This window comes from Gorilla gorilla, chromosome X (assembly GCF_029281585.2).
Source record: "Gorilla gorilla gorilla isolate KB3781 chromosome X, NHGRI_mGorGor1-v2.1_pri, whole genome shotgun sequence".
Classification (NCBI taxonomy): Eukaryota; Metazoa; Chordata; class Mammalia; order Primates; family Hominidae; genus Gorilla; species Gorilla gorilla.
The window spans coordinates 17,599,423-17,627,074 of NC_073247.2; the positions used below are offsets into that span (position 1 = coordinate 17,599,423).

The 27,652-nt window shown below is 43.3% G+C and overlaps 2 protein-coding genes across 5 annotated transcripts in view; one reads left to right on the plus strand and one right to left on the minus strand.

The window, feature by feature from the left end:
• Positions 1-14,195, minus strand: part of PUDP (pseudouridine 5'-phosphatase) — a 99,384-nt gene extending 85,189 nt beyond the window's left edge. The window contains exon 1 of one of the 2 annotated variants that reach the window (XM_004063752.3): positions 13,971-14,195. In XM_004063752.3, the coding sequence (XP_004063800.1) occupies positions 13,971-14,031 (61 nt within the window). In that variant the 5' untranslated portion in view covers positions 14,032-14,195. The remainder of the gene's footprint in view (positions 1-13,970) is intronic. The other variant, XM_004063755.3, reaches the window with a different exon arrangement.
• The window catches only part of STS (steroid sulfatase), a 209,365-nt gene continuing 194,866 nt past the window's right edge, over positions 13,154-27,652 (plus strand). The window contains exon 1 of one of the 3 annotated variants that reach the window (XM_019019520.2): positions 13,154-13,520. The gene's annotated coding sequence lies outside the window, so the exon portion shown is untranslated. Of the gene's footprint in view, positions 13,521-13,586; positions 14,002-25,768; positions 25,977-27,652 lie in introns of those variants that run through there. The other 2 variants (XM_019019518.4, XM_055376633.2) reach the window with 2 other exon arrangements.

Sequence of the window (27,652 nt, forward strand, 5' to 3'; positions counted from 1 at the left end):
ATGTCACACATTGCCTGTGATATGCTGCAAACCATACTCGGGGACACAGAGGATGGGTAATTTTACCAAATCAGTACAGTACTTAAGTTGTCAATGAGATGGGCCAGGCTTCAATTACCAACGCAGCTCATGTTTCACCTAAGCTAAAGTGGTTTTGGGCTATCAGTAGAGCCTCTCAATCATCAATGAGATAAAATTAAATCAGCTGGTAAATTAGATATCAGCTGGTGAGAGTTTTCGTATCTACAATTATACCCGTACCTGTGAGGGCTGGCAAAACTATGAACAAATGGTACCAAGACCGCTGGTAACTCTAAGTGATGAAGCGCCCAGGAGTAGAAGTTAGAAGTGCTGGATTTTCACTGGGATTTTCCTACTATTCATAGCTCCCCAGGTTGTCCTGCCTCAGTTTCACTGTAGACAGGACAAGTCGCCTCAATTCTAAATCTCAAATCTGATTATGATTTCACTTTAAAGAGCTTGTCACGTAAGCATACCGTATCAAAAGCTGATGAGCAGTCAGCAAAATGCCAGTACTAAACACAGGGTAGCAAATGGCAAAAAGTAAGCTAGACCTTTATGTCTACAGGTATTGTGATGGCAAAAACCGTCATTACTTTAGCACCAACCTAAATAGGAGTCATACAAAAAGAAAAAGCAGATATAAGGATCTATTTAACCAAAGGAAATACTTTATGTTAAGATAAATGAGGCAAATAAGAGATGCAAAAAGAAAATAAGAATACACTAAAGCACTGTATTAAAATCAGCAAAATGTTTAGTATTTAATGAAATCCATGATTATTTGAGGCCAGAACAGAAATATGTGTAACACTTTGCTGCACAAAATGTTTCTACAATAACCAAATAATTTTCCTTTTAAAAAGCAAGAGTTAAAAGGTTGCCAAGCTACTGCAATTGAGGTAAATAAGGGAAAGAGAAGTCTGCGTATGAACAGGTAACCTCCAGGGAATGGCAGGGATACAACTGGGTCCAAGAGAACATACATGAGATGTGGGCAGCACTTCAGGAAGTCTTTTCCTCCCATCACTCAGTTCAAGCTCCAACCTCCAGTTTCCTAAGACCTTGGTAGCCTCAGAGTAAAAAGGGATGACACAGACCCAGTAGGCAGAAATCAGCTGAGAGGTGCAGTGAGAGCCCAGTCACAGTAGCTCCTCGGGATCAGCTATAAGGCTACTTAGGAGCATTTTCTGTCATGTCTCATCAGCATATGACGTGACACACAGGTACCAGTGGGTACTCTTTGAAGAATTTTAGAAAGCTTTTATTCCTTTTATAAGCATCATGCCCTGACAAACTATCGGATTCCAATTAAGACATCAACAAAAGACAATTTTCCTGACATCTGTCTAAATCCTGTAGACATTTGTCTACAAATCTCCTGCACTATGAGAGAGAGATGAGGAACTGAAAAATGAGCACTAGGAAATGGGACTCTTCCTTCAGAATGTTTTCTGCTATAATACACATTGCAATGAACGCATTGCCACCATAATGTTCGAGAGAGCTGAAGGTTCTGAAACTATTTCTTCCATATCTCTAACATCAATTTTCTAAAGATGCATGCTTTACATTCTTGTCTCTTAAACAGAATTAACTGACTACTACTTAATATTGCTTTTGGGGTTGTTTTTAGTGGTTCATGCTTAAGACTTAATCTTCCCTTTCCTATTTTAACTTTTCAAGTATACAGAAGAGTCAATAGTAGGATAGGAAACATCTACATACCCTATACCTGCATGCAACACACCTGAAAACATACAGATGCCCTAACTCTTCATTCCTCTAGCTCTCTGCACGTTTCTCCTCAGAATAACACTCTCCTACACAGCCATAATACCACTGCCAAACCCAGGCAAATCAGCAATATTTCATAGTACCCTCTAAATAGCACACATCACACCTCTCCAATTGTCACGAAAATGTCTTTTATAGATTTTTTCCCCCAATCTAAGGTCCACTGAATTTGACTATGTCTCTTTAGCCTCTTTAAAAGTGGAAAAGCCAGCCCGTATTTTTTCCCCATGATAGTCAACATTCTCAAGGACCCAGTCCAGGTACCTGGTGGAACATCCTACATTTGGGATTTGTCTTGCTGTTTCCACATGACGCCCCCTCCCGTGTTCCTCTACCCCTCTGAAACTCCTAGAGGTCCAGATGGATTCAGGTTAACCATTTCTGAGGTCACTTCAGAAAGCACACGTGACGTGACATGCTGCTTTCTGGATGGCAAAGCTACATCAGTTGGGCCACAGGGTCAATTGTGGCCCCCAGAGCTGCCCGCTCTGAAGGCCCCTGTTTGCCTCTGTTATCAGTCAGTGACTTCTGACATGGCACTGCGGGCACCTTCGTCTCCTGCATGATTACTCTATGGTTTTGGCTTCCACTGACAATGCTTGTGGGAACCACTTACAGTCGGGATCCCAAAATGGTGACCTGGCTAATTCTCCCATTCTGTCCATATTTATTAACTGGCATTCTTCTGTAAAAGAGCTCACCCCCAGCCACCCTTTTACTCTTTTGAGAATCATAACACAGAGACTTAAAAAATATATAGACAGAGTATTATACTCTCTTCTGGTCATTATTCTTTTGATTACAAATGGTTCATATTGTGCCAGTGGGACCCCCCCCCCCCCCCAATGCATCCTGGCATGAGAAAGTGCTCTGTGCTCATGTTGTATTTCACTGGCCCCGGTCCCTAGAATCAGCCACATCTCCTCAGGGCCTGTGTTCCTTTCACTGGGCATGATGTTTCCAAATGAAGGATTTAATCTTTTTTAAGCCCTCCTGAGTATCACTGTATCACTTTGGGTGAAGTAGATTTACAAACTGTGCAGAACATAGGACCCCAATGACAAATACGCCTCAGTCTGAAACATTAAGTTTACTTTTCAAAAGCAGACAAAGCGTAGGCAACTGCATTTGATTTTAATAACTGTGCTGAGGTCAGGAGTTCGAGACCTGCCTGACCAACATGGTGAAACCCCGTCTCTACTAAAAATACAAAAAATTAGCTGGATGTGGTGGCAGGCACCTGTAATCCCAGCTACTAGTGAGGCTAGGGCAGGAGAATTGCTTGAACCCGGGAGGTGGAGATTGCAGTGAGCCAGGATCGCGCCATTGCACTCCAGCCTGGGTGACAAGAGCGAGACTCCATCTCAAAAAAAAAAAATAAAACTAAGGCCGGGTGCGGTGGCTCACATGTAATCCCAGCACTTTGGGAGGCCAAGGCAGATGGATCATGAGGTCAGGAGATCGAGACCATCCTGGCTAACATGGCGAAACCCTGTCTCTACTAAAAAAAAAATACAAAAAATTAGCTGGGTGTGGTAGCGGGCACCTGCAGTCCCAGCTACTCGGGAGGCTGAGGCAGGAGAATGGCGTGAACCCGGGAGGCGGAGCTTGCAGTGAGCCGAGATCGCACCACTGCACTCCAGCCTGGGCGACAGTGCGAGACTCTGTCTCAAAAACAAACACACAAACAAACAAAAAACCTCTGTGCTTTCTCAGGCATCTTGTGACAAAGCCATGAGTGTCCTTCAATCTCATGAGCAAACATCAAAGAGATTGTGGCGTGTGCTCCGACACAGGGAGAAAACAGCTGCATGGCTGCTCTTTCTTTCCTGTATCCCACTGCATGGAACAGAGGAACCCATACACGTGAAACCTATTTAGGTTCCTGTGAGTACCTTCTCTTCGAAGGGCACACAGCATGGCACACCTCTGTCCCCGGCAGCCTCCTCTTCCTGCCTAAGTGTTCCGGCTGTCCACACACACAGGCGTTACAGCCAGTACTTCTAACTTGTCTCTCAGGCTCTGAACTTCTCACTAAAAAGTTCCATGTACCACCATGGGAGAGGAGTCAGTTCACCAGCTTTCCTGAGGACAACTCTACTCTGCAGGGCTGGGGCTAGCATGAAGGTACTGAACCTATACAGACCGAATACAAACATCTCCCCAAAAAGGTGAGGAAGGGGCACAGCACTATTCTTGCCAGAGGCAGCTGACCTGTGTCCAGCTGAAGCACTAGGCATAATTTCTAGATTAGAGGAAATACAGGGGACAGAGGAACAAGTAAGGTGGTATCATGTGGAAACAATCAGACAAATCCAGAATGTAGGCTGGTGTCTCGATAACCATCCTAGACTCTTCTGAACGTCATAGGGGGAAAACCCAGGATGTGTGCTTGCAGGATGGGGTGAGATTTTCACTTTAAAATAGGCTAAAGGGATATTACCAATGGGCACCCAGTTTAAGAAATACTAATCTTAGCCTGACAGAGATTAATCTAGCATTTTTTTTTTTTGAGACAGAATCTAGCTCTACTGCCCAGGCTGGAGTGCAGTGGCGCGATCTCAGCTCACTACAACCTCCGCCTCCCAGGCTCAAGTGATTCTCGTGTCTCAGCCTCCCGAGTAGCTGGGATTACAGGCACGCATCACCATGCCAGACTAATTTTTGTATTTTTAGTAGAGAGGGGGTTTCGCCATGTTGGCCGGGGTGGTCTCGAACTCTTGGCCTCAAGCGATCGACTTGCCTCGGCCTCCCAAAGTGCTGGGATGATAGGCGTGAACCACTGTCCCCAGCCCCAGTCTCGTATTTCTCAATGAAACATTAGAGATTTCTAATCTCTACCTGCCAGACGTTGCTCAAAAGAGATGTGAAGAGGAGCTACACAGGTGCTCCAGCTATGCAAACCCAAGGGGAAAACAAAGTCTTCCTTCTTGTGTTCTTACACAGGAGAAATGCATGTGTTAGGATTATTATGTTTTCAAATCTCTTCTCACCTCCACACTTCAATGTAATCATTAGCAAGCTCTTTTTCCTTTTTTAATACAGTCTTTGCTTGATAAAAACAACAACAACAAAAAACGACTCTCTTCTATGCTTTAGTAAAGATGCCTATGGCTTGGCCATTTCTCCTGGTCTGGAATATCCATTTTTCTTCTTGGCTCCTATCTATCCTTGACAGTATGCTACCCCAAACGTGATTTCAGTTCAAAATCCTGCACTGTTGCTAACACATTCTTATTGTGTATATCATTAGCAATTATTCACAGATTTTACCAATCATGTTTTAGATTCCAGCAGGACTCTAAGATCCTTAAAGGAAGAGACTAATTTTGAAGCCTTTGTAACACCCAGCAGAGTATTTTCTAAATAGATTAAGGATGAGTGAATGCATTCCTCTAGAGTTGTGCTGTCCACTCTATATTTTGTGTCTCTATGTTACGTTTTGGCAATTAGTCATTGGGGGCTATTTAAATAACACGAGAAATTCAGGTCCTCAGTTGCATGAGTCACATCTCATGAACCCAGTTTCCAGCTGTGGCTCCCATGAGATGCAGTATAGTTACAGAACATTTCCATCCTGGCAGAAAGATTTGCTGGATACACAGTGCTGGGCTAGAGAGCAGACAGGCGCACAGTGCTCAAGGACCATGTGCTTCTCTTTCATGTGCATGGCAGCTGACACAAGTGGGAGAGAGGGTTGGTGCTTATTTTGGCTTTTGTCTGAAGGCTCAGATAAGCTTCGATGTGCCAACTATGACCATTTGCTCTTACTTCATAGACACATGGAACAGTCTATTGGGAGTCAAAGAGCAAACTGTGGTTTGCTCCTTGCTCTGTCCTTGAACAGCTATGTCATCTGCAGTGTTTTTTAAATAAGGCGCCATCAATCACAAAAGGGCACATCATTCGGCCCAGCTCCCAGAGCTCAGAGAGAAGAGTCAAGGGCCCCACCAAGCGCCACAAGCAATGCCATGAAACTGCCTGCCAGGCATGGCTGTGAAGAGGTGACCATCCTCCTCTCATACGCAGGCACCTTGCCACGTGACCAGCTGCACCAGGGTCCTTAGCTGCTACTCACTGTTGGCATCACAGCAAAGGACACGAGGGAGACAGAGGATAAAGGAGGATCAGGAAAGGTGGTGATCTATCTGCCAGACATTGCTGAAAAGGGATGTGAAGAGAAGCCACATGGACGGCCCAGCTATGAAAAGCCATGGGTAAAAGTCTTCTTTTTTGTGCTCTTACACAGTAGAAATGCATGTGTTAGGATTACTATGTCTTCAAAAAAATGCTCTTTAAGCACCAACAAGGCAATTTTAAACTGCAAATATCTGCAACACAAAATCAAGGTTGCCTCCTTCCACCATTTTAACACTATTAAAGGAAGCTCTTAATATATTAAATGCTGCATTTATTAATCACTGAAATTCCCTTATAGCCGATGGTAGGAGCATTATTTTCAAGTGTAATGTATTCCAGAATAACACTATTGTGCTTTCTACCTACAGACTGCCTATCAATCACTTTTCAAACATCTCATCGGAAGGTCTGACCAGTCGCCTGAGCATCTATATAAGGAGTGCTTTCAGGGGACATTTCTTAGGAGATATCATTTACCTTGCTCCTTTACATTGCTTTAAGTCTCCATCTACTCCTGAAAAATGACAGAAAATAGTATATAAATTATAGCAGTTTAAAAAAAAAGAAATAGAATCAGAGTAAAGAGTGAATAATCGCAAAGATAAAAAGGACCAAATAATCTCTAACATATAGCTTTTCAAGGAGAAAAATAGATTCTGGCTCAAAAAACAAAACAAAACAAAACGATGCACTGCTGTCCCATATTATATAGGCATATCTTATTTTATTGTGCTTCATAGATTGTAGTTTTTACAAATTCAAGGTTTTTGGCAACCCTGCGTCGAGAAAGTCTATCAACACCATTTTCCTAACAGCATGTCTCACGTGATGTGTCTGTGTCACGTTTTGGTAATTCTTGCAATATGTCAAATCGTTTCATTATTACATCTGTTACGTCAATCTGTGATGAGTGATCTTTGATGTTACCATTGTCATTGTTTTAGGGCACCATGAACCGCACCCATATAAGTCACAGAACTTAATAGATAAATGTTGTGTGTGTTCTGATTGCTCCATAGACCCCCATCTCTCTTGCTCTCCTCCAGGCCTCCCTAGTCCCTGAATCACACTAATATTGAAATCAGGCTAATTAATAACCCTACAATGGCCTCTAAGAGTTCAAGAGAAAAGAAGAGTCACACATCTCTCACTTTAAATTAAAAGCTAGAAATGGTTAAGCTTAGTGAGGAACACATGTCAGAAGCTGATAGGCTGAAAGCTAGGTCTCTTGCACCCAATTAGCCAAGTTGTGAATGCAAAGGAAAAGTTCTTGAAGGAAATTAAACGTGCTACCCCAGTGAACACGTGAATGATGAGAGTGAAACAGCCTTATTGCTGACAGAGGAAGTTTTAATGATCTGGGTAGAAGACCAAACCAGCACAACATTCCCTTAAGCCAAAGCCTAATCTAGAGCAAGGCTCTAACTCTCTTCACTTCTATGAGGACTGAGGCATGTGAGAAAGCTGCAGAAGAAAAGTCTGAATCTAGCAGAAGTTCATGAGGTTTAAGGAAAGAATTGCTCCTTGCTCTGTCCTTGAACAGCTCCTTGAAGCAGCAAGTGCTGATGGAGAGGCCGCAGCAAGTTATCCAGGAGAGCTAGCTAAGATCACCGATGAAAGTGGCTACACTAAACAGATTTTCAATGTAGACAAAACAGCCTTCTATTGGAAGAAAATGCCACCCATGACTTTCATAGCTAGAGAGGAGAAGTCAGTGCCTGGCTTGAAAGCTTTAAAGGACAGGCGGACTTTTGTGTTAGTGGCTAATGCAGATGGTGACTTTAACTTGAAGCCAATGCTCATTTACAATTCTGAAAATCCTAGTGCTCTTAAGAATGATGCTGAATCTTCTCTTCCTGGGCTTTGTAAATGAAACAGCAAAGCTTGGATGACAGCACATCTGTTTACAGCATGGTTTACCGAATATTTTAAGCCCACTATTAAGAATTACTGCTCAAAAACAAAGATTTCTTTCAAAATATTTCTGCCCACTGACAACGTACCTGGTCACCCAAGAGCTCTGATGGAGATGTACGAGGAGATTCGTGTTATTTTCAGGCCTGCTAACACGACGTCTACTCTGCAGCCCATGGATTGAGGAGTAACTTCAACTTTCAAGTCTTATTACTTAGGATATGCATTTCCTAAGGTTATAGATGCCATAGATAGTGATTCCTCTGATGCATCTAGGCAAAGTAAATGGAAAACCTTCGGGAAAGGATTTAGCATTCCAGATGCCATTCACAACATTCATGATCCATGGGAAAAGATGAAAATATCAATGTTAACAGGAGCTTGTAAGGAGTTGATTCCAATCCTCATGGATGACTTTGAGGGGTTCAAGACTTCAGCAGAGGAAGTAACTGCAGAATGTGATGGAAATACCAAGAGAACTAGAATTAGAAGTGAAGCCTGAAGATTTGACTGAGTTGCTGCAATCTCAGGATGAAACCTGAACTGAATAGACACTGCTCCTTAGGGACGCGAAAAGAAAGTCGTTTCTGGAGATAAAAATCTATTTCTGGTGAAGATGTTGTTGAACATTGTTGAAGTGACAACAAAGGATTCACTATATTAGCATAAACTTACTTGGTAAAGCAGCAGCAGCAGAGTTTGAGAGGACTCCAATTTTTTTTTTTTTTTTTTTGAGACAGAGTCTTACTCTGTCGTCCAGTGGTGGGATCTCGGCTCACTGCAACCTCAGCCTCCCGGGTTCAAGTGATTCTCGGGCCTCAGCCTCCTGAGTAGCTGGGACTACAAGTGTGCACCATCATGCCTGGCTAATTTTTGTGTGTGTATTTTTGGTAGAGATGGGGTTTTGCCATGTTGGCCAGACTGGTCTCGAACTCCTGACCTCAAGTGATCTGCCTGCCTCTGCCTCCCAAAGTGCTGGGATTATAGGCATGAGCCACCATGCCTCGCCAAAAGAGAATTTTTTTGTAAAAGAAAGAATCAAGTGATGTGGCAAACTTCATTGCTGTTTTATTTTTTAAAATTGCCACAGCCACCCCAACTTTCAGCAACCACTACTCTGGTCAACAGTCAATATCAAGACAACACCGTCCACCAGCAAAAGAATTACAACTCACTGAAGGATGACATGATCCCTAGCACTTTTTTTTTTTTAAGCAATAAAATGTATTTAAGGTTATGTACATTTTTTAGACATAATGCTATTGTACACTTAATAGAATACAGTATAGTATAAACCTAACCTTACGTGTACTGGGAAACCAAAAACTTCATGTGACTAATTTTATTGCGATGTTTGCTTTACTGTGATGGTCTGGAACTGAACCCACAATAGTTCTCACATATGCCTGTATCCAGTTTACTTAAAGATTCTAAATAAAACCATATTGCTTTTATTTGAAAGAAAGAGCTAGAAAAAAGAAAAGGATATTTTACACCTGCATGCCTAGAATCTGCTGAATATTTGTGTTGCCAGCTGGACAAAACTCTTATTTATCTGCAGAATTTTGCAATTTAAGTTTTACCCCCTTCTCAATTATTCTAGAAACAGAAACAGCTGCAGTGGACAACCAACCACTTACTACAAGAACTTAAGGTTGGCATGGTTCAGGTCAATTAGAAAACAGAACCAAAGGGAGCTAAATCTATAATCTGATGCTGTTTCTCCGACATACAATATAGCATCTTACTCTAAATCTCTTCGGACCCTTAATAGGAACACACGTGTCTTGTGCTTTCTATATTCCAGAAGCCTTTTCAGTTTCCAGAAACAACAGATTACTCATTGATTACCCTGTAGTGAAAGGCCAATCATGGCCCCTGAGATAAGGGTTCATCTCTGTCCCAAGCCCTCACACTGGCCTCCACCCTCAGCCATCTCCTTTGCAAACGTGGAAGAGAACCTACATTTCACCTAGCAAGGTTAAAACCCAAGGGTACACTGTCAGCCCCCAGGGAAGACAGGGCAAAGAAAGAATGTGAACCTACCACCAGAGTTGCTTTGACATCCAGAGCAAGACCCATTACAAATGATGGAAGGAGGGGAGATTGTGATTACGATCTCATTCCAACTAGGATCACTGCACGTTCTGGGGTTAAACAATAACCACCTATGGAAGCATGCAGAATGATCCTTCACTTTGCTCCACCTTCCTCAGAAATGTGCCAAAACTCTTAGAAATCCCACTTGGAACGAATGACTTGATAACATCAAGTAGTAAGAACCGACTGAGGCTGAAAAGCTTGTCAGCTGCACTTTTAAACCTCAGACGTATTTCATGGAGTCAAATGACAACATACATAGATTCTTCTGACAATCCACCTAGGGCATGCGCTAATATTACATAAGAAAAATCTATTTTTGTCATCAGCTATATGGATGTTCCGGTGTCTAAAGAAACCGCCTACATGAAGTTAACAAAGAATGACAGCGCAAAACACACTCATGCTATGTCTGTGGAATTTTGGCCACACAGTGGACATGACTGTCAACTGTCTCAGGCAGCCCACAATCCCATCAGTACTGGGCTTGGTGATCCCCACAGAGACCCTACCTCCATGACCTTTTAGGGTCTCCTGGGCCCCAGACAGTGAGGCAGGCACTTATAGTCTCAAGTGCTATTATTTGGCAAGGAGGAAGCTACGGGAGTGCAAGAAGGCACAGAAGAGGTCTTCATTTTACTAAAGGTGAAGTAGAAGTCACTCACTAAAATCCTGAAATCTGGATTTATAAAGATATGGTATATTATGGTCAACACTGCAAATGTTCTTATTACCCTTCGCAGATCTACCTTATTATTTTACGATATTTAAGAATTTGGAAATAAGCTTATTTTCCTTTGATTTTAAAAGGATTTTAATTCTGTATTAGACTCCAAGAAAACACATTTTACACATACCACATTTTACATACACCAAAACTCCTAATTCTGAATATTCTTAACACCCACCCTCTGCCTGGCCCTCCCAGCATAGCCATTATCAACAGACATCTTGGGTTGCTCCACAAAGACCTAGACCCATGCTGTCCAAGCCAGTAGCCACCCACCAAATGAGGCTACAGAGTGCCCGAAATGAGGCTAGTTCAAACTAAGATGTGTTGTATGTATAAAACACACACAGATTTTGAGAACCTAGTATCAAAATTAATGTCAAACACTTCAAAGATTTTCTTATATTGACTTTGTATTAAATAATATTTTTGATACATTAGGTTACATAACATACATCATCCAAATCAATGTCATCTATATCTTTTTACTTATTAAAAGTTGCTCCCCAAAATTTTTACCTGGCTCAATTCTATGAGACAGAACTGCTCTGGACAACAAACTGTCTTCTCTTTTAAAGAAATTGGGACCATCTCTTGTGTTCCTAATTTCAGTTATTTACAAACAGAATAATCTTCCCTGTCCAGCTGCTGAGATACTGTTTAATAATTGTCATCTTCTTCTTTCAAAATCATCCCAGTTTTTAACTAATCCCACTCCCCTACTCTCTTTCTCTGAATGGCATTTGAGAGCCAAAATTATTAATATTACCTAAATCATAACTGACTCTTACTTTGGTCATGAGAAAGAGACACCGAAGTGTATTTTTTTTTTTTTTTAAAGGACAACTAACAGCATCGTGCATGTCAAAAGCATGGGAAAGTGTCCTGGCTTTCTTCCTGGTCAACATTTCCTCTAAAATCTCCATTTACTTCCTCATTCTCCTCTGATTAAACAATCTTCTCCTCTAATGTTAACAATCCTCCATGAAACTATTCGTTTTCAATTTTACTTCCCCAAATATGCAAGTATTGGGGCTACATAGACAAACAGAACTTCCTAGAAAAATGTATTCAAAATTCCCGAAAAACAGACCTATTGTAAAATAACTCATTATAAATTGATAATATATTGTTATGCAAACAACAGATACACTGAAGTGAGGTGCTAAAGAATGAGAGCAGGCATAATCTGGTAGATTAAATTAAAGTGGCACATCTTGGAAAGCTGTGTTTTATATTTACACATTTGGTGAAAGAATGGGATAAACAAAGGTATATTTCCAAGAAAGTTTTGCAAGGCCTTACCACCTCAAAGAAGAGGTAGGGCAGGAAAGGAGGAAATGGGCAGAAAATGAGGGGGGGGAATAAAAAGAAGCAGGGCTTATTTTTCCAAATAGCACTAATTCTTGGTTATCTGACTAGATCAGAGGATTGGGTAACAATGTGAGGTCAATGCTTGTAATGCCATTTAAGTCACATTCATCACTTCAGGGCATGGCTATGTGCGAATCCAGAATCAGAATTAGGCACCAAGCTCATTTAGAAGTTTAATAAATTTAATTTTAATGAGACATCTTGTTTGGTATTAAAATTCATGAGACTCCCAGAACAGGTTCTCTGGACCTTTATTAGAGGATAAGAAATTTATTTGACAATTTAACTTCTTGACCACCGGAGTAGGAAAATTCATGTCTACAAACTATACCTATGTATCCCACAAGCTTTCTGAAATTGAGTCATTTCAAATTTAGTAGCTGCATACACCGTTGGCTCCAATTAGTGACCTCTATGGGGATTTTTTTTTCCTTTGGAATTCATCCGTTTACACCTCTGTGTTCATAAAATGAAGAGAATGGTTTCTGCATGCCTTTTTAAAAGGAAACACTGCTAGGGAATTACCCAGCAATATGATGAGCAGAAACAAGGTCACATTCACAATTTAAGATGAGCTCAACATCATTTATATTTAGAACTGGATCAATCCAGAATCGTTTCTCAGCTTGGCTTATTAGCTGTGTGACCTTGGGCAAGTAGCTTTACCTCTCTGAGCTGCAGGTTTTTTTTTTTTTTTTAAATTAGTGACATGCAAATACTTCCTCCTAACTTGCAGGGTTTTGAAATGAAGGAATGATATACGTAACCAAGCAGGCCAGCTGTCTACAAAGAGTATGCAGACATGTTTATAGATATATGAAGCCTCCTGGTGATTATGTGTCATAGTGTTAACTGTGTCAAGGCTTTCGGTAGAGCTCAGCATAGTTCTGTCTTGAGTTAAAAACAGGGTTTTATTCTTTGAATTCTGCTTGAATTCCTCTTGGCTGGTGAAGTTCACATGTGCTAAGACTGACTACCTTAGTACACTGCCAAGGGTTTCTTAATGCCTCGGATTGATAGAACAGCTGTTCTCAAACGTTCACGCGCTTAAAATGCAGATTCTGATTGGGCAGGGGTAGGGTGGGGCCCCAGCTTCTACATTTACAAGTAGCCCACAGGTGATGTCCCCGGTGCTGGTCACCCTAGGCAGCCAGGCCACTTGACGGACCTTCTGTGCCTCTACACTGTTGACGGCGCGGGATAATTCCTTATGGTTGCATAGGGCACTCCTGTGCACTGCGGGAAGTTTAACAGTATCACTGGTCTGGACCCCACTAGATGCCAGTGACCCCATCACTCCTCGCCAGCTGTGACAGCCAAAATGTCTCCTGACATCGCCATTGCCAGATGCCCTCAGGGCTGCAAAACCGCCAGGTAGAGAACCGCTACCATGCAGGATGCTACCATCAAAGTGCGCCCACAGCAGCAACCTTGGAGCAGGCAGGCAAGTATCCTCCAGGCTAGTTTGCAGACGGGGAAGCTGAGGCTGGGCACCGCTCAAGGTCGCACGCATGCGTAACCGAAAAGAGAGCGCGGAGGTCCCGCCGCGCCTCGCTCTGAGGAGAGGACGCGGAGCCGCGCGCCCGCCCGGTGGACCCCAGGGACTGCTCCCACGTGCTCCGGCCCCACGCGCGGGCCGCCGACCGGAAGCGGGTGCTGGGGCCGCGTAGACGCCGCGGCCACGCGCGCCCGCCAGCCCGGACATGGGCCCGCGGGCGCTCCTGGCCGCCGCCCGACTTCGGGGCCAGCGGGGGGCAGAGCGCGCGGGAGCCCGAGCGTCCCTGCAAGAACACCGCCCCGCCGCGGCCCCCCGGCCGTGACGTACCCCGCGCCGACCGTCCCCACGCCCACCCAAGACCGCCCTTACGGGAGGCGGCGGCTGCACACTACCCACCCAGAAGAAGTCCGTCCATGTCAAAGATGAGGTGGGTGACGGGCTGCGGGGGCGCCGCCATGGTGACGCCTTTTGGGTCTGGGTCGGGGCGAGGAGGAAGTGCGCGCGCACCCGCCCGCCCCGCGCACGCGCACTCAGGGCCTTCTCGCGCGCCCGGGGTCGCTCTGCGCACGCGCCTCCCGCGGCCCCTCGCCCGGCTCCGAGCCCGCGCGTCCTGGGCTGCCAAGTGGCGCTCCGCGCACGCGCACCTTGGGCTTTCGCCGCAGCTGTAGCTGCAGACCCGGGATGCGGCGCGGGCCGGCGCTATACGTTTACCCGCATCAATTCCTCCTCACTTCACACCCGGAATCGGGCCAAGCTACTCAGCCAGCGGCCGCGGAGAGCCGAGGCCCTCGTCTGGGGACAAATTCAGTGCTTGAGTTTGGATCAGGGGTGTGAATGAGGAAGGAGGGACAGCACAAGGGGCTGTAGAGTGGGGAAAGGGGGTTGAAGATGCTCAGGGTGGTATCACTTCTAGCCATCAGGTTGCAGACAAATGGCCTTGGTCAGGAGGTCCCTGGGTGGGTTCGCCCGAGCCCCCAGTCCCTGGACCGTGGGTGGGTTTTTCTCAGTTTCGCTTGCCCGCCTCCCTGCGGTCCTGGACCGCGACTTGAACCGGCAGCCGCGCATGCGCAGTGTGCGGAGAGGCTGCACAACCTCCGTGCCTGCATCTCTGAGCATCCCAGGCTGGTGCATTGTCCCAGAGCAAAGCCAAGCTGCTCAAGGAGGATGCTGAAATAATACTAATAGTCAACATGTCTTGCTGGTTATGCCTTCTTAGGTATCATCTATCTTTTGGGCTGCTCTGAGTTTTCTTTCTTTTTTAACTTTTCAAATGCCACCTAAACAGCTTTCTTTTTTTTTTTTCCCGTTTGCCATCGTCAAAAAAATACTTTTTTGTCCCTGTTTCTATTTCGTGTTCGTTTATGTGGTATATTTACGTTTTAGGAAAAGGATTGGACCTTTTGAGAAGCGGAAATAGGAGAATTTCAAGACTTTAAAAACGTGAGGGTGTGCCGGGCGCAGTGGCCCACACCTGTAATCCCAGTACTTAGGGAGGCAGAAGTGGGAGTTGGAGGAATAGTTTGAGCCCAGGAGTTTAAGAACTGCCTGGGCAATATAGCGAGACCCTGTTCTCCACAAAAGGGGAAAAAGACAAAAAAAAAGGTGTAAACATGAGAGTGTATTTCTAGTTTAGTGCAGACATAGTGGACAGGGGCATGCCTGGATTCAGCAAGAATTATTATCTATGATAGACAAAGTGCATCTGTGTCTGTTTCCTCCTGGGTAAAATGGAGGTGATAAAGGAGGTGAGGCAGGCCAAGCCGTTAGTACCAGTGCATAATATATAGTCAATAAAATTATGTGTTCTTAGAGGTGGTACTATAAGAGAGCTTCCCCCATTTAATGCAATCGTGATTTCCCTTTGAGGACACGGGATTTCAGAGAAGGCAATTTATGAGCAAATTAGGAAGGGACTTGCGCCTCAAATACAGTCATTCGTGGTTTCTGTATTAGTTTACTACAGCTGCCATAATAATGTACCACAGACTAAGTAACCTAAACAGCAGATGTGTATTGTGTCACAGATCTGGAGGCCAGAAGTCCTAGATCAAGATGTCAGCAGTCTTAATTCCTTCTGAGGGCTGTGAGGAAAGGACCTATTCCAGGTCTTTCTCCTCAGCTTGAACCTGCTTTCCTTTCCCTGTATCTTGTCCTATCGTCTTCCCTCTGTGTGTGTCTCTGTGTCCGAATTTTCTCCTTTTATAAGAACACCGTTCTTATTGGACTAAGGACCACCCTAATAACTACATTTTAATTTGATTACCTCTGACAAGATCCTGTTTCCAAATAAGGTCACATTCTGAGGTAGTGGGGATGAGGACTCCAACATATATTTTTGGGAACACAATTCCATAATAGATGCATTGCACACACATAGCTGTGGTACCTACAGTAAGTATGACAGTATTTCCCACCTGGAGTCTGTAGAATTCTCCCTCCCAGTTTCCTTCCATTCTCTGGAAACAAATGGATGCACACATGTCAGAGTTACTGTTATTTTTTTGGTATTGTAACCACCTCACATTTCTGTTTAGTCATTAAATTAAAAAAGAGTATTTTTCTTTTTTCTTTCTTTTATGAGACAGAGTCTCACTCTGTCACCCAGGCTGGAGCACGGTGGCGCAATCTCTGCTCACTGCAGCCTCAGCCTCCTGGGTTCAAGTGATTCTCCTGCTTCAGCCTCCCGAGTAGCTGGGATTACAGATGCCAGCCACCACACGCAGCTAATTTTTGTATTTTTTAGTAGAGACGGGGTTTTACCATGTTGGCCAGGCTGGTCTTGAACTCCTGACCTAGTGATCTGCCCGCCTCGGCTTCCCAAAGTGCTGGGATTACAGGCGTGAGCCACCGCCCCCGGCCAAAAAAGAGTATTTTTCAAAGGAAAAAAGGCCCCAGTGCCATTTTGACGAAATGGCAAAGCCTCACAGCGATTGTGGAAGAGACAGATTGGGAAATCGTAGGTACTTCAGCTCTCCACAGATGTGAAAACATGCTTCACATTATGTTTTTATCAGTCTTATTTTCTACACTTTTCAGTAACATCACTTCTATGCATAAGATGGAAGACTCCTCTTTGCTTAAAAAAAAAAAAAACTGAATGGTGAATGCTTCTCTGTCACAAGCTAGATTGGAAAAGAATGAAATTTTGTTCTAGCAGTGTGGTTTGTACACATATAACAAGTTAGTTTTTAGCTTTTCGTAATTCTCCAACAGCCAAAGATGGGCAGTTTCTATGCTGATGGGGATGCATTTCCTTCCATGAATTACAGTTTACTTTTGTACAATTGTGTTTTCCCCATGGGACAATAGCTTACTTTTCCTGACAATTTTAAGACACAATAGAAATGATCCAGTAAACTACAGTACGATGGCATCAAAAGCACATTAACAATGGGACAAATAAACAGATGCTCTTCTTTCACACAATATGTAAACTTAAACATGCCATTTATTCTGTGTATATATATGCCATCCTGTATGGAGTCTTAGCTTATTTCAACTTCCTTAGTTTGTTGTCCTGGTTCCTGTGTCTCTGTGCTTTTGTTATCTGTTGTATTTGGTTTCCAGTCTACTGTATCTGTTTTCTGTGAGCCCACTTTGCCCTGTTATTCTCTTTACTTTTCTAGGGGTACAAATCTTGCCCAGCGTAGATGGAGGGTAACAGGTTGGACTAGGGACCATCTTTCTCAGTGGCTGTACACAGTCTACTTTTCTTGATGATGCTGAGAGACCAGAAAGCTCTGACTTCATCTGATGGGGCCTGAATTTGAGCTCCTCATTGCAGACTTACCTGCCTTCTTCCCCTAGATAGCTGGCTTAGCAATGCTGACTTAGGAAGTCTCTTGCTTCAGAGGCACTGAATATTCTCACCCCTTCCCGCTGCTGCTTTCCTCCAAGCCCAGTGAGCTCTGGAAGGGAGCCTGACATAGATGGCTGAATTCGCCACTCCTGGCTTTGTACTCTCGGACATATCTGGGACTTTTGTGTGGGGAGGGTCATTGTTTTTGAACCCCTTCACCATCAGAGTGCAAACTGGCTCTGAGCGAGAGGTCCAGTTTGCTTCTCTGCAGTGGTGGATAACAGATGTGGTCTGAACTGGCAGTGCCAGCATCCCCTGGGAGCTCACTAGAAATGCAGAATCCCAGCTGCCACCCCCCAGACTGACCAACTCAGCATCTGCCTTTCAACCAGGGCATCCAATGGTCTAGACCATTGACCCCCTCCTGGGGTATACCAGCTACTTCATTGTGGGGAGGGGGCTTAGGATTATTATTATCGTTATTTTATTTATTCGTTTATTTTTTGGGATGGAGTCTCACTCTGTCGCCCAGGCTGGAGTACAAGTGGCACGATCTTGGCTCACTGCAAGCTCCGCCTCTCGGGTTCGCGCCGTTCTCCTGCCTCAGCCTCCCAAGTAGCTGGGACTACAGGCACCCGCCACTATGCCTGGCTAGTTTTTTGTATTTTTAGTAGAGACGGGGTTTCACCATGTTAGCCAGGATGGTCTCGATTTCCTGACCTTGCGATCCGCCCGCCTCAGCCTCCCAAAGTGCTGGGATTACAGGCATGAGCTACCACGCCCGGCCAGGATTATTATTTTAATGTAAAGAAGTAGCAAATGTGTTAAGTTTACCAACATTTATTTTTATTTTATTTTACTTTATTTTTTGAGACAGGATCTCACTGTGTTGCCCAGGGTGGAGTGCAGTGGCGTGAAGTTGGCTCACTGCAACTCCCCTCCTTCCGGGTTCAAGCGATCCTGTCACCTCAGCCTCCCAGGTAGCTGGGACTACAGGTGCCCACCACCATGCCTAGCTAACTTGTGTATTTTTTAGTGGAGACGGGATTTCACCATGTTGGCCAGGCTAGTCTCAAACTCCTGACCTCAAGTAATCCGCCCGCCTTGGCCTTCCAAAGTGCTGGAAGTACAGGCAGGAGCCATGGCACCCAGCCCTAACATTTAATATTTGTGTGAACACTGGCGAATGTTCTTGTGTCCTGGTCTTTTCTCCAGGTATCCTTGCAGGGAGGAGGGGAGACATCATTGCTCTCAACCATTTTATTTGATTTCAGCATAATGCAATGTACATATTAAAGTAAAGTGTATTTATGGCTTATATTATTTAATTTTTAAATCAACTGTCAAAAAATGGACAGAGGGATTAAAGACATGCCTATGAAAATAATAAAATGTAGCTTCCAGTTAATAACAAGAAAGTAGAAATTCCAGCATCAGCTTTATAGCCTTCACTAATGATTACAGATCATGTTTCGTAATATCCGTAATGTTAGTGCCTAAGTAGACACACACTATTCTAAAATAGCACATGTGAAGGGAGGATGTGTGCTCCAAAAATGTGGAGAAGTGAAGCATGTGGTCAGACCTTACCATGCATTCGAATTTCCTCTGTCCTGCCAGGATTCTCACTGACTAGACATGACTGGACATCTGAGAGAGGGGCTCAGGCTTCATCACACCCCACCCTTTATCATCTCATTGTTCTGAGATTTAGGGCTCCTGACTCCAAACAGTTCCCTCCTTGCTTGCCCCTCTCTCCCTTTCTCCTTCCCTCCCTTTCTTTCCTCCTTCTCTCTTTCCCTGTCTTCCTTCATGTCCTCCTCTTCGACTCCTTCCCTCTCTCCTTCCCTCCCTTCCTTTCCTCCTCCTCTCTTTTCCTGTCTTCCTTCCAGTTCTCCTCCTCCACTCTCTCCCTCTCTCATCCCTTCCCTTCCTTTCCTCCTGTCTTCCTCCTGTCCTCCTCCTTGACTCCTTCCCTCTCTCCTTCCCTCCCTTCCTTTCCTCCTCCTTCTCTCTTTCCCTGTTTTCCTTCCTGTTCTCCTCCTCCACTCTCTCCTTCCTTCCCTTCCTTTCCTCCTTCTCTCTTTTCCTGTCTTCCTTCCTGTCCTCCTCCGTGACTCCCTCACTCTCTGCTTCCTTCTCTTCCTTTCCTCCTTCTCTCTTTTCTTGTCTTCCTTCCTGTCCTCAACTCCCTCCCTCTCTCCTTCCCTCCCTTCCTTTCCTCCTTCTCTCTTTTCCTTTCTTCCTGTCCTCCTCCTCCTTGACTCCTTCCCTCTCTCCTTCCCTCCCTTCCTTTCCTCCTTCTCTCTTTTTCTGTCTTCCTTCCTGTCCTCCTCCTGAACTCCCTCCCTCTCTGCTTCCTTCCCTGCCTTTCCTCCTTCTCTCTTTTCCTGTCTTCCTTCCTTCCTGTCTTCCTGCTCAACTCCCTCCCTCTCTGCTTCCTTCCCTTCCTTTCTTTCTTCTCTCTTTTCCTGTCTTCCTGTTCTCCTCCTAAACTCCCTCCCCCTCTCCTGCCCTCTCTCCCTCTTTTCCTTTTTTCTTTCCCTCCTGACGTTTCCTCTGGCTTAGCTCCCTCCCTCCAGGACCTGTGAGGGGTTTGTACACCCATGATGGATACAAATGGGGATGTCAGCAACTTGGGCCTTTGCTGTGTCTTGTACCACATTCACAAAGAGGGGTACCCACTGGCCCTGCCCGCTGAAGCCTCTCTCCTTGAGTGGAATCACAGCTGGAGCTCACCACGCAGAGTGCTGAGTGCCATCTCTAATGTGCGACTTGCGTCGTCTCTGCTTCTGAATAAACCACATGCCCACCTGCAAGGCTCTGAGTTCCTGTCACATCTTATGCAAGTTGCTTAGTGCACTGGTCACTTCTCCGAAGTGTTTATAAAGGCCACATGCTGAGAGTCTGAGATGAAAGAGTGATTAGTTTATGGTTAAAGTTGGCTCATTGTTTCATAGCAACTGTTGTAATAGCCACCAGCCCTCAAATAATTACGATGTACTTACAACTTCATAAATGATCCCTTACTTCATTGACTCGGCAACTTTGCAAGGTAAACAATGGAATTCTTCTTCTTACAGAAATAAAGAAATGGAGCTTGAGGAAAGTCAGGTAGCTTGCCACAAGTCATATACCTGAAAACGATCAGGGTGGAGAGTTCAACCTCTGTTGGTCTTCCTTCCTCAAAAAGAGCCAAAAGGCAAAAACTATCTATTAATATGTTCCCTATATGTTTTCAAAATTTCTTATGTTGTATGTAAGCAATCAGGACCACAACGTGAATAGATAATATCAAAATCAAACACAGGAGTGAATGTGCAAATAAAGGGAAAAAAAGTATTCTAGAAAACACCAGCAAAAAAAAATAAGGAAAAGGAAGCTTCAAAAAATAAACAAGAAACATTTGTTTTCTTCAATTATGATGTCAGTATGGCATGTCAGCGATAACATGGTCCAACCAGTCATTTCTAGGATTGAAATTTTTCTCCTTTATTTTACTTGCACCCAACTCCTGTGCTGCTTGGTGCAAGCTAACATCTAGAGGGAACAGAAAGCTGGTTGCACAGCCTCTCCCTTCAGCTTCCCCATGATCACATAAGCCTGGAAAATGTGCTGAATGAGTCCTTGCCTCCTCAATTCACAGCCATGTGTTCACTTGAAACTCTCCCATTTCTGTGGTCAACGATGGTCTTCCCATTTTTTTTTTTTTTAACACAACAGTTCCCAAACTTACTCAACAGGGACCATCACATATGCTCTTTAAAAAGAACATAATATCTCCTTCAAACACACTTTAGAAATACCAGACTACTGTTCAGCATAGGGTCCATTCTGACTTACATTCTGCCTCACCACCAACTTTCTTGAAGCAATCATTCAGTAAGGCTGTGGGATTTTGCCAAGTCAGCGTGACACCAAACACATTGGAAAAGCAGACTAAATTTACAGAGTAAAATTCAGAGAATGAGAATCTTAGGTACCTCAAATAGTTAAGATTTTAAGAATCTTAAAGGGAACAGAATATGTTTATATGTATATATGTATACCATGCCTATGTTATATAATCTATATAAATAATATATTGGTGTGCATGATTTTTATAAACTTGAGGAAATGCCTTTATATATAACTTAAATATATTTAGTTTGTATATATTCACAAATGTATATGTTAAATATTATATTACAAATAATGCAACTGCATGGCTTTAAGAAAGTTAAGAAGAAAGGTGATTACAGTAGGTTCTCACTTGTTGGTAGGTTTTTGGAAACTGTGACTTTAAGCAAAGCCACATATAACAAAACCAATTTTTTTCTCATCAACTTTATAACAAAATGATGTTGAATGAAACAACCTGCTATATATCGCTCCTCTTAAAGTTGCAATTTCCGAGAATCAGCCAGGTATGGAGGCTCACGCCTATAATCTCAGCGCTTTGGGAGGCTGAGGCAGGTGGAATGCTTGAGCTCAGGAGTTCAAAACCAGCCTGGGCAACATGGTGAAACCCCATCTCTACAAAAAAAATACAAAAATTAGCTGGGTGTGATGGCATGCACCTGTTGTCCCAGCTACTTGGGGGGACTGAGGTGGGAGGATTGCTTAAGCCTGGGAGGTCGAGGCTGCAGTGAGCTCTGATCATGCCACTGCACTCCAGCCTGGGTGTCATAGTGAGAACCTATGTCAAAAAAAAAAAAAAATTCTGAGAATCTGTTGACATTGTTAAGTGAGGAGTTATTGTATATGTGATTTAAATTTATTACATATATACACACATATAGATGCATGCGTGTGTGGGGTTTTTTATTTTTAGCTGGCTCTTGCTTCTCTTTGGATATATGTGTGGTTTTAACAAACTTCAAGTGAAAGGTCTTTATATATAATATATGTGTGTATATATATTTATATATAATTGCACAGGTTTGAGAGTTGTTTAATAGGCTAAGTGAAGTAGGTGGGTCAAACAGGTACAACACATGTATTTTCTTCTCTTGTGGGCACATTTCAATTGAATATGTTTATTGGCTGCTGTTGTATTAGTGCGTAAACAATAACATTTGGAAGCATCTATTTCAAGTCAATTTCCTAGGGCCATTTAAACCACTCTGAAAGAATCTTAGAGGCAATAAATTTCCATGACTCCTTCCTCCTGGTGTAAACTAGGATGCCAGTTAAAGAAAGGTAGTTTACTAGGACTTGGGTTTTGGTTTAATAATAAAGCTATAACTTGAAACATGGAAATGCAGTATAGCAAGGAGAAGGCTGTGATTAAATCTGCTCCTGAAAAATGGGAAGCGAATGATAATTAAAAACCACAAATATGCAAAAATACCTAGAAACTATTCATGATTTTTTGTGTTCCTTCTTTGATCTGCCCCCAACCATGTTCCAGGTAACACACATAGGAGGAATTCTGGGGTTTTCCACATGTTTTTGCCCTTTCCTGTGCCATACCCTTTACTTTAATAGACAAGGAGGGGGTCCCCAAACCAGAGATTTGAGAGCACTTTTGGTGTTTAATGTTTCTAGACTTTATGAAGCTGGCAAATGGCTTGGAGGAGAATAGTTGAGCCCACTGAATGTATACAGAGCTCACTGCTATTTGTCTTGTGCAGTAGTGGATGATGCAATAGGGAGACTATAAGCTGGATTCTGGGGCTCCAGGTCTCTTCCTTCTGCATGGCTAAGAGGAGAACCCTTCTGTGAGCACCGTGTTGCTCTCATCCCACTTGCCCAATTTGCATTGAGATGCTTGTTCCTTGATTCAGGGCCCTAATTATCAAGCCTCAATCTTTGCTCATGTGACTGCTGCCTGTCGAGTCTTTGAGAGTAAGTGTTCCCTTGCTTATCTCTGATTGCATGTGCCCTTCTTCTGTGGGACTCCAGGATTTCCCACCAACAGTCTCTCTAATGGGTTCTTTCTGGGTAGAGGCCCAAGTATGAAGACATGCCCAGTGTTAGCTTGAGGGTTCCTGTGCAATGCCTCTGATGGTTGGCACAGTTATAGGAATGTCAAACATCAGGTAGGTTCAACTCTGAACAATTTCATTAAGCATCTACGTGGATTCATATACCAAAGTCTGTGCTTTTCATGATCTTAAAGCACAGTAATTTTCATAGCTCGTAAAGTAAAATCTTTTCACTTCTGTCTTCTCAAAATTGCCAAAAAGGATCATCCATTTCTTTTGGCCAGGCACCATGCCCTGGGACATTATATCTAATCAATAAAGGGTTATTGATTAGAGGGGCCTGAGATGTATGCTTCTGCCTGCCTTACTGGTGAGAAAGCTGGTGCCCCAAGTGATTAAGCACTTTTTGGAGGTCATACAGCTAGTGGGTGCTGGAATCAGAATGCCATGTCTGTCTGACTCCACAGTCCTCCATCCACATATCAAGACAAATTATTCTGGGAAATATTTATTGTAACAGGATACTCATTTGACAGCATCGTGAAATGAGATGGAAAAAAATGGCATCCTGTAGGAATTTTCCATGTAGATAACCAGAAACCCTATGGATCTCTGGCCTCACAGCAAGGAGAGAAGTGGGGGCTTATGAAGAGGTTTCTGTGGCATTATAGCCCTGCCTCTTCCCCAGTGGAGTTAGGCTTTCTTTTTTCTTGTTTCCTAAATGAAATAAAAACAAATGACATGGCATGCATCTCTCTTAGCCTCAGTCCAATGTTGAGGCTTCAGCGACACTCCTCAGAGAGGTTGATATTTGATTGTGCATCTCTTGGGGGACCTAGGTGGGTGGCACCTGATCCCTGCCTGATCTGCTCTAGAGACTTCTGATCTCAAGGACTAGGGGGAGTTAATTTAGGTTGCACTTCCAGAGTCCCTCAAACAAATATGCATAACCAGATAACCTTAATGATTTGGACTTTTGCCCCACAAAATCTGCTGGGATGAGGAGGAAACTCCAGCAGAGAGGCACCACTTGAAAACCAGTTGGAGGAAGAGACAACATCGCCCGCATCTCAGGAGTTGCAAATGGGGATGATCCAGCTGTCCTGGCTTCCAAGAACTTAAGAAAATGCCCTTCAGCTTTGCCTGAAATCTTCACATGACAGGACCAGTGAGAGAAGAACAAACCTTCTGCTCCTTTTCACCTTCCTTTCCTGCTACTCTCCAGGTGGAGGGATCAGTAACCACAGCAGGGGGAATGAGGGAGGATGACAATTGAGAAAGCCAGAAGCTTCCCCGTGTGTGCCCTCTGTTTCAGGACCATGAAAAGCATGCCTTAGCTGGGGGTAGGGTGGGGAGGAAGGGAAGTCTTACTCTGGAATTAAAGCTGCAGAGATTTAGCATTTCATTCGACATTTAACTTTGGTCTTGAAAGCATTCAGTGACCAGAAACATCATGTGATGTGCTGGAATTTTGACCACTAGCTGGTATAAGACATTTCTGCAATGAGTAAGTTTTACAGAGACCCTGGGAGACAAAACATGGCCTTTTGGTAAAATCCGAGTCGTATTTATTCATGTTAAAATACTTTTCAGGTTTCAGCATGCCCAAATCCTTAGTTATTATTAAGACTAGAAAATGGGCTAACACTGCTACTTTATATATTATTTGAGTGCCTACTGAGAGCCAGAGGCACACAAAATAATTAGAAATAAGCAATTTTTTATTTATAGAAGCAAAGACTCAGATTAGGCTTTTTTTTTTCTTTCTCCCTTTCCTTTTTCCCTAAATGCTGTAAAAACAAACAACACGAGGAAACTAATAAAAGAGAAACACTGGAGGTTATTTTTCCTGGGGTATGATTTTCCCCCAAGGTGTGTGGTCAGAAGACTGCCTGCTGTTTCATCAGCGTTGATGGGACACCTCCCTGCTGAGTGGTAGCCCTGCTCATTGCCCAACCCTGTGGTATTGACACAGAGAATGAATTCCTTGGGGCTCTTGGCACTGTGTTGTATGTGTAACTCATGTAACAAACAGGCTGGCAAGGCTTAGGCGCATCAGGCTCTCCACAGATCATTAAAAACAAAACCCTTGCTCTTCTCATCCTAAAACCACGTCCTATGTTGTTGTTCATCGAAAAAATAATCATCACTGTTTGTCTGTCCCACCCCACCATTATATAGCCTCCCTCTTCTTCCTCAACACGTGCTCCCTTTCCTTGCTGCGCACCATGCAATGCAAAATTCAATGCCTACAGGAAGTGCTCTCAGTGAACTCCTGATTGTTTTCCAGGTTAGGGAGTCAATAGGTGAATAAGAATTGCAGTTAATTATTCAGGGCTGGCACCCAAAGCTCTTCCAAAGTGATGAGTTGGTGAAGGAAGTCCAGCTTCCCTCTGAGTGATGTTAAAAATGTGTGGGGCACTGGGGGAGAGGAAGGCCAGGTGGAGAAATACATGCAGTTAAATAACTTTTTTATGATAGATTCGCTGATTACTCAGTGATGACTTTATTGCCAATGATGCTCCAATATAACTGCCCAGGCTGTCAAATGATTATTCACACACGATGAGCGTTCGGCTGGGATACTTGTCCAATGTGATGGTATGAAAAGCTGTTTGAGATCCTTGAAGGAGACGTACAAAGTGTCTTGAGTCTTCCAGTAAAGAGCCCTCTCTGAAAGCCTTGTAAGAACTGGTGAGTTACATTTTTAATATGATTATTATATTTTCTTCTCTGCTGCTAAGATGTTGGGATACGTGATGACAGAAAATTGCTTACGGGGAATATTTACTTTAGTTGCACTGCTTCAAAGGAAGTCTAAAGGTTTCTATTTATTTCCCTTCCTGGACTAGCCCAAGAGCAGCATGTTAAGAGTTAATTGAATAAGTAGAAGAGCCAAGTCTTCGCTCTGGGAGGCGGAGTTTTAAATTCTCTTCTGTGGGACTAATCAAAGTTTATACATTTTTTATCTGTAGTGTTACATTAAAGAAAATATCTGTAAAACCACCTACAACAATTTATCTAATATGTTTTCATTTGCTCATTTGCCCTGAAACAAGGCTGTCTATAAGGAGAAGAAAGTAATTGCCAAATAGTTTGTCTTTGTGGATTAGAGTGGTAGTTTGAAAACACAAGCTTGGTATAAAGAATACTGGAGTTTAGAGGAAAGAATCCTAAAAGGAAATGAGCAAAGGAAGTGGTGGATTTTGTGCTATAGTTTACACAAAAGAGAAATTAAATCAATTAACCTCATATATGAAAATACTGGACCCACTGCTTCTGAGTTAGATACGATGTCTATGCGGGAGATGTCTTTGCCATCCAATGCATTCCCTGAAAGATTGGCATGATTTTAAGCTTTCAACTTACTGCTTTTCTAAAGGATGAATTTGAGAAGGAATTAACAGTTGTTTCACTCTTTTTCATTTTAAATATACAGATTCAATATCTGTAATGTTAATATGTATGTATCCTAAAGAGTGGAAATATGTATCCTAAAGAGTGGAAAAAGAACATACATGCCTACTTCTAGAGGGGCATACACGTAGATCTCTCAGTTTATCCTTAGGACCATGCATGGAGTCAAATGTTTCTTTTTGTTTTTTCTTTTTTTTGAGATGGAGTCTCGACCTGTCTCCCAGGCTAGAGTGCAGTGGTGCGATCTCAGCTTACCACAACCTCCACCTCCTGGGTTCCAGCAATTCTTCTGCCTCAGCCTCCCGAGTAGCTGGGATTACAGGCATGTGCCACTATGCCTGGCTAATTTTTTTTTTTTTTTGTATTTTTAGTAGAGATGGGGTTTTGCCATGTTGGCCAGGCTGGTCTCGAACTCCTGACCTCAAGTGATCTGCCTGCCTAGGCCTCCCGAAGTGTTGGGATTACATGCATGAGCCACTGCATCCGGCTGAAGCCAAATGTTTCTTAATAGGCTATGTTGGTTTTAAGATGTGGTGTTTATTACTGCACTTTTTACAGTATACTTGTGTATGTAAGATCATCTCTATAAAAGAACTAGGTTAACTGAAGAATGAGTATGTAGTTCAGAGATCAGTTACTGTTTTCTGAAAATTTATATTAATTGCAGAAAATGAACATCCAAAAACAATTTAACTTTTGCAATGCATGCTGTACATAATCTAGTAATTATGAACCAACCAAATGGATGATTTTTTCCCCAAAGAGAGATGCTAAGAAATTCCTTTGATCTCTTTCAAGTAAACTCTCTGTTATCTTATGAGCAATTATAATGAATTAAGATGTCCAGTTCATGCTTACTTTACTTCTTATCAGAGTATCAACATATTTCATGTACACATCAGTTTTGTCTTCTGTGCCAACCCGAGCAGATTGAGTTGGAGGAATGTTAGAAA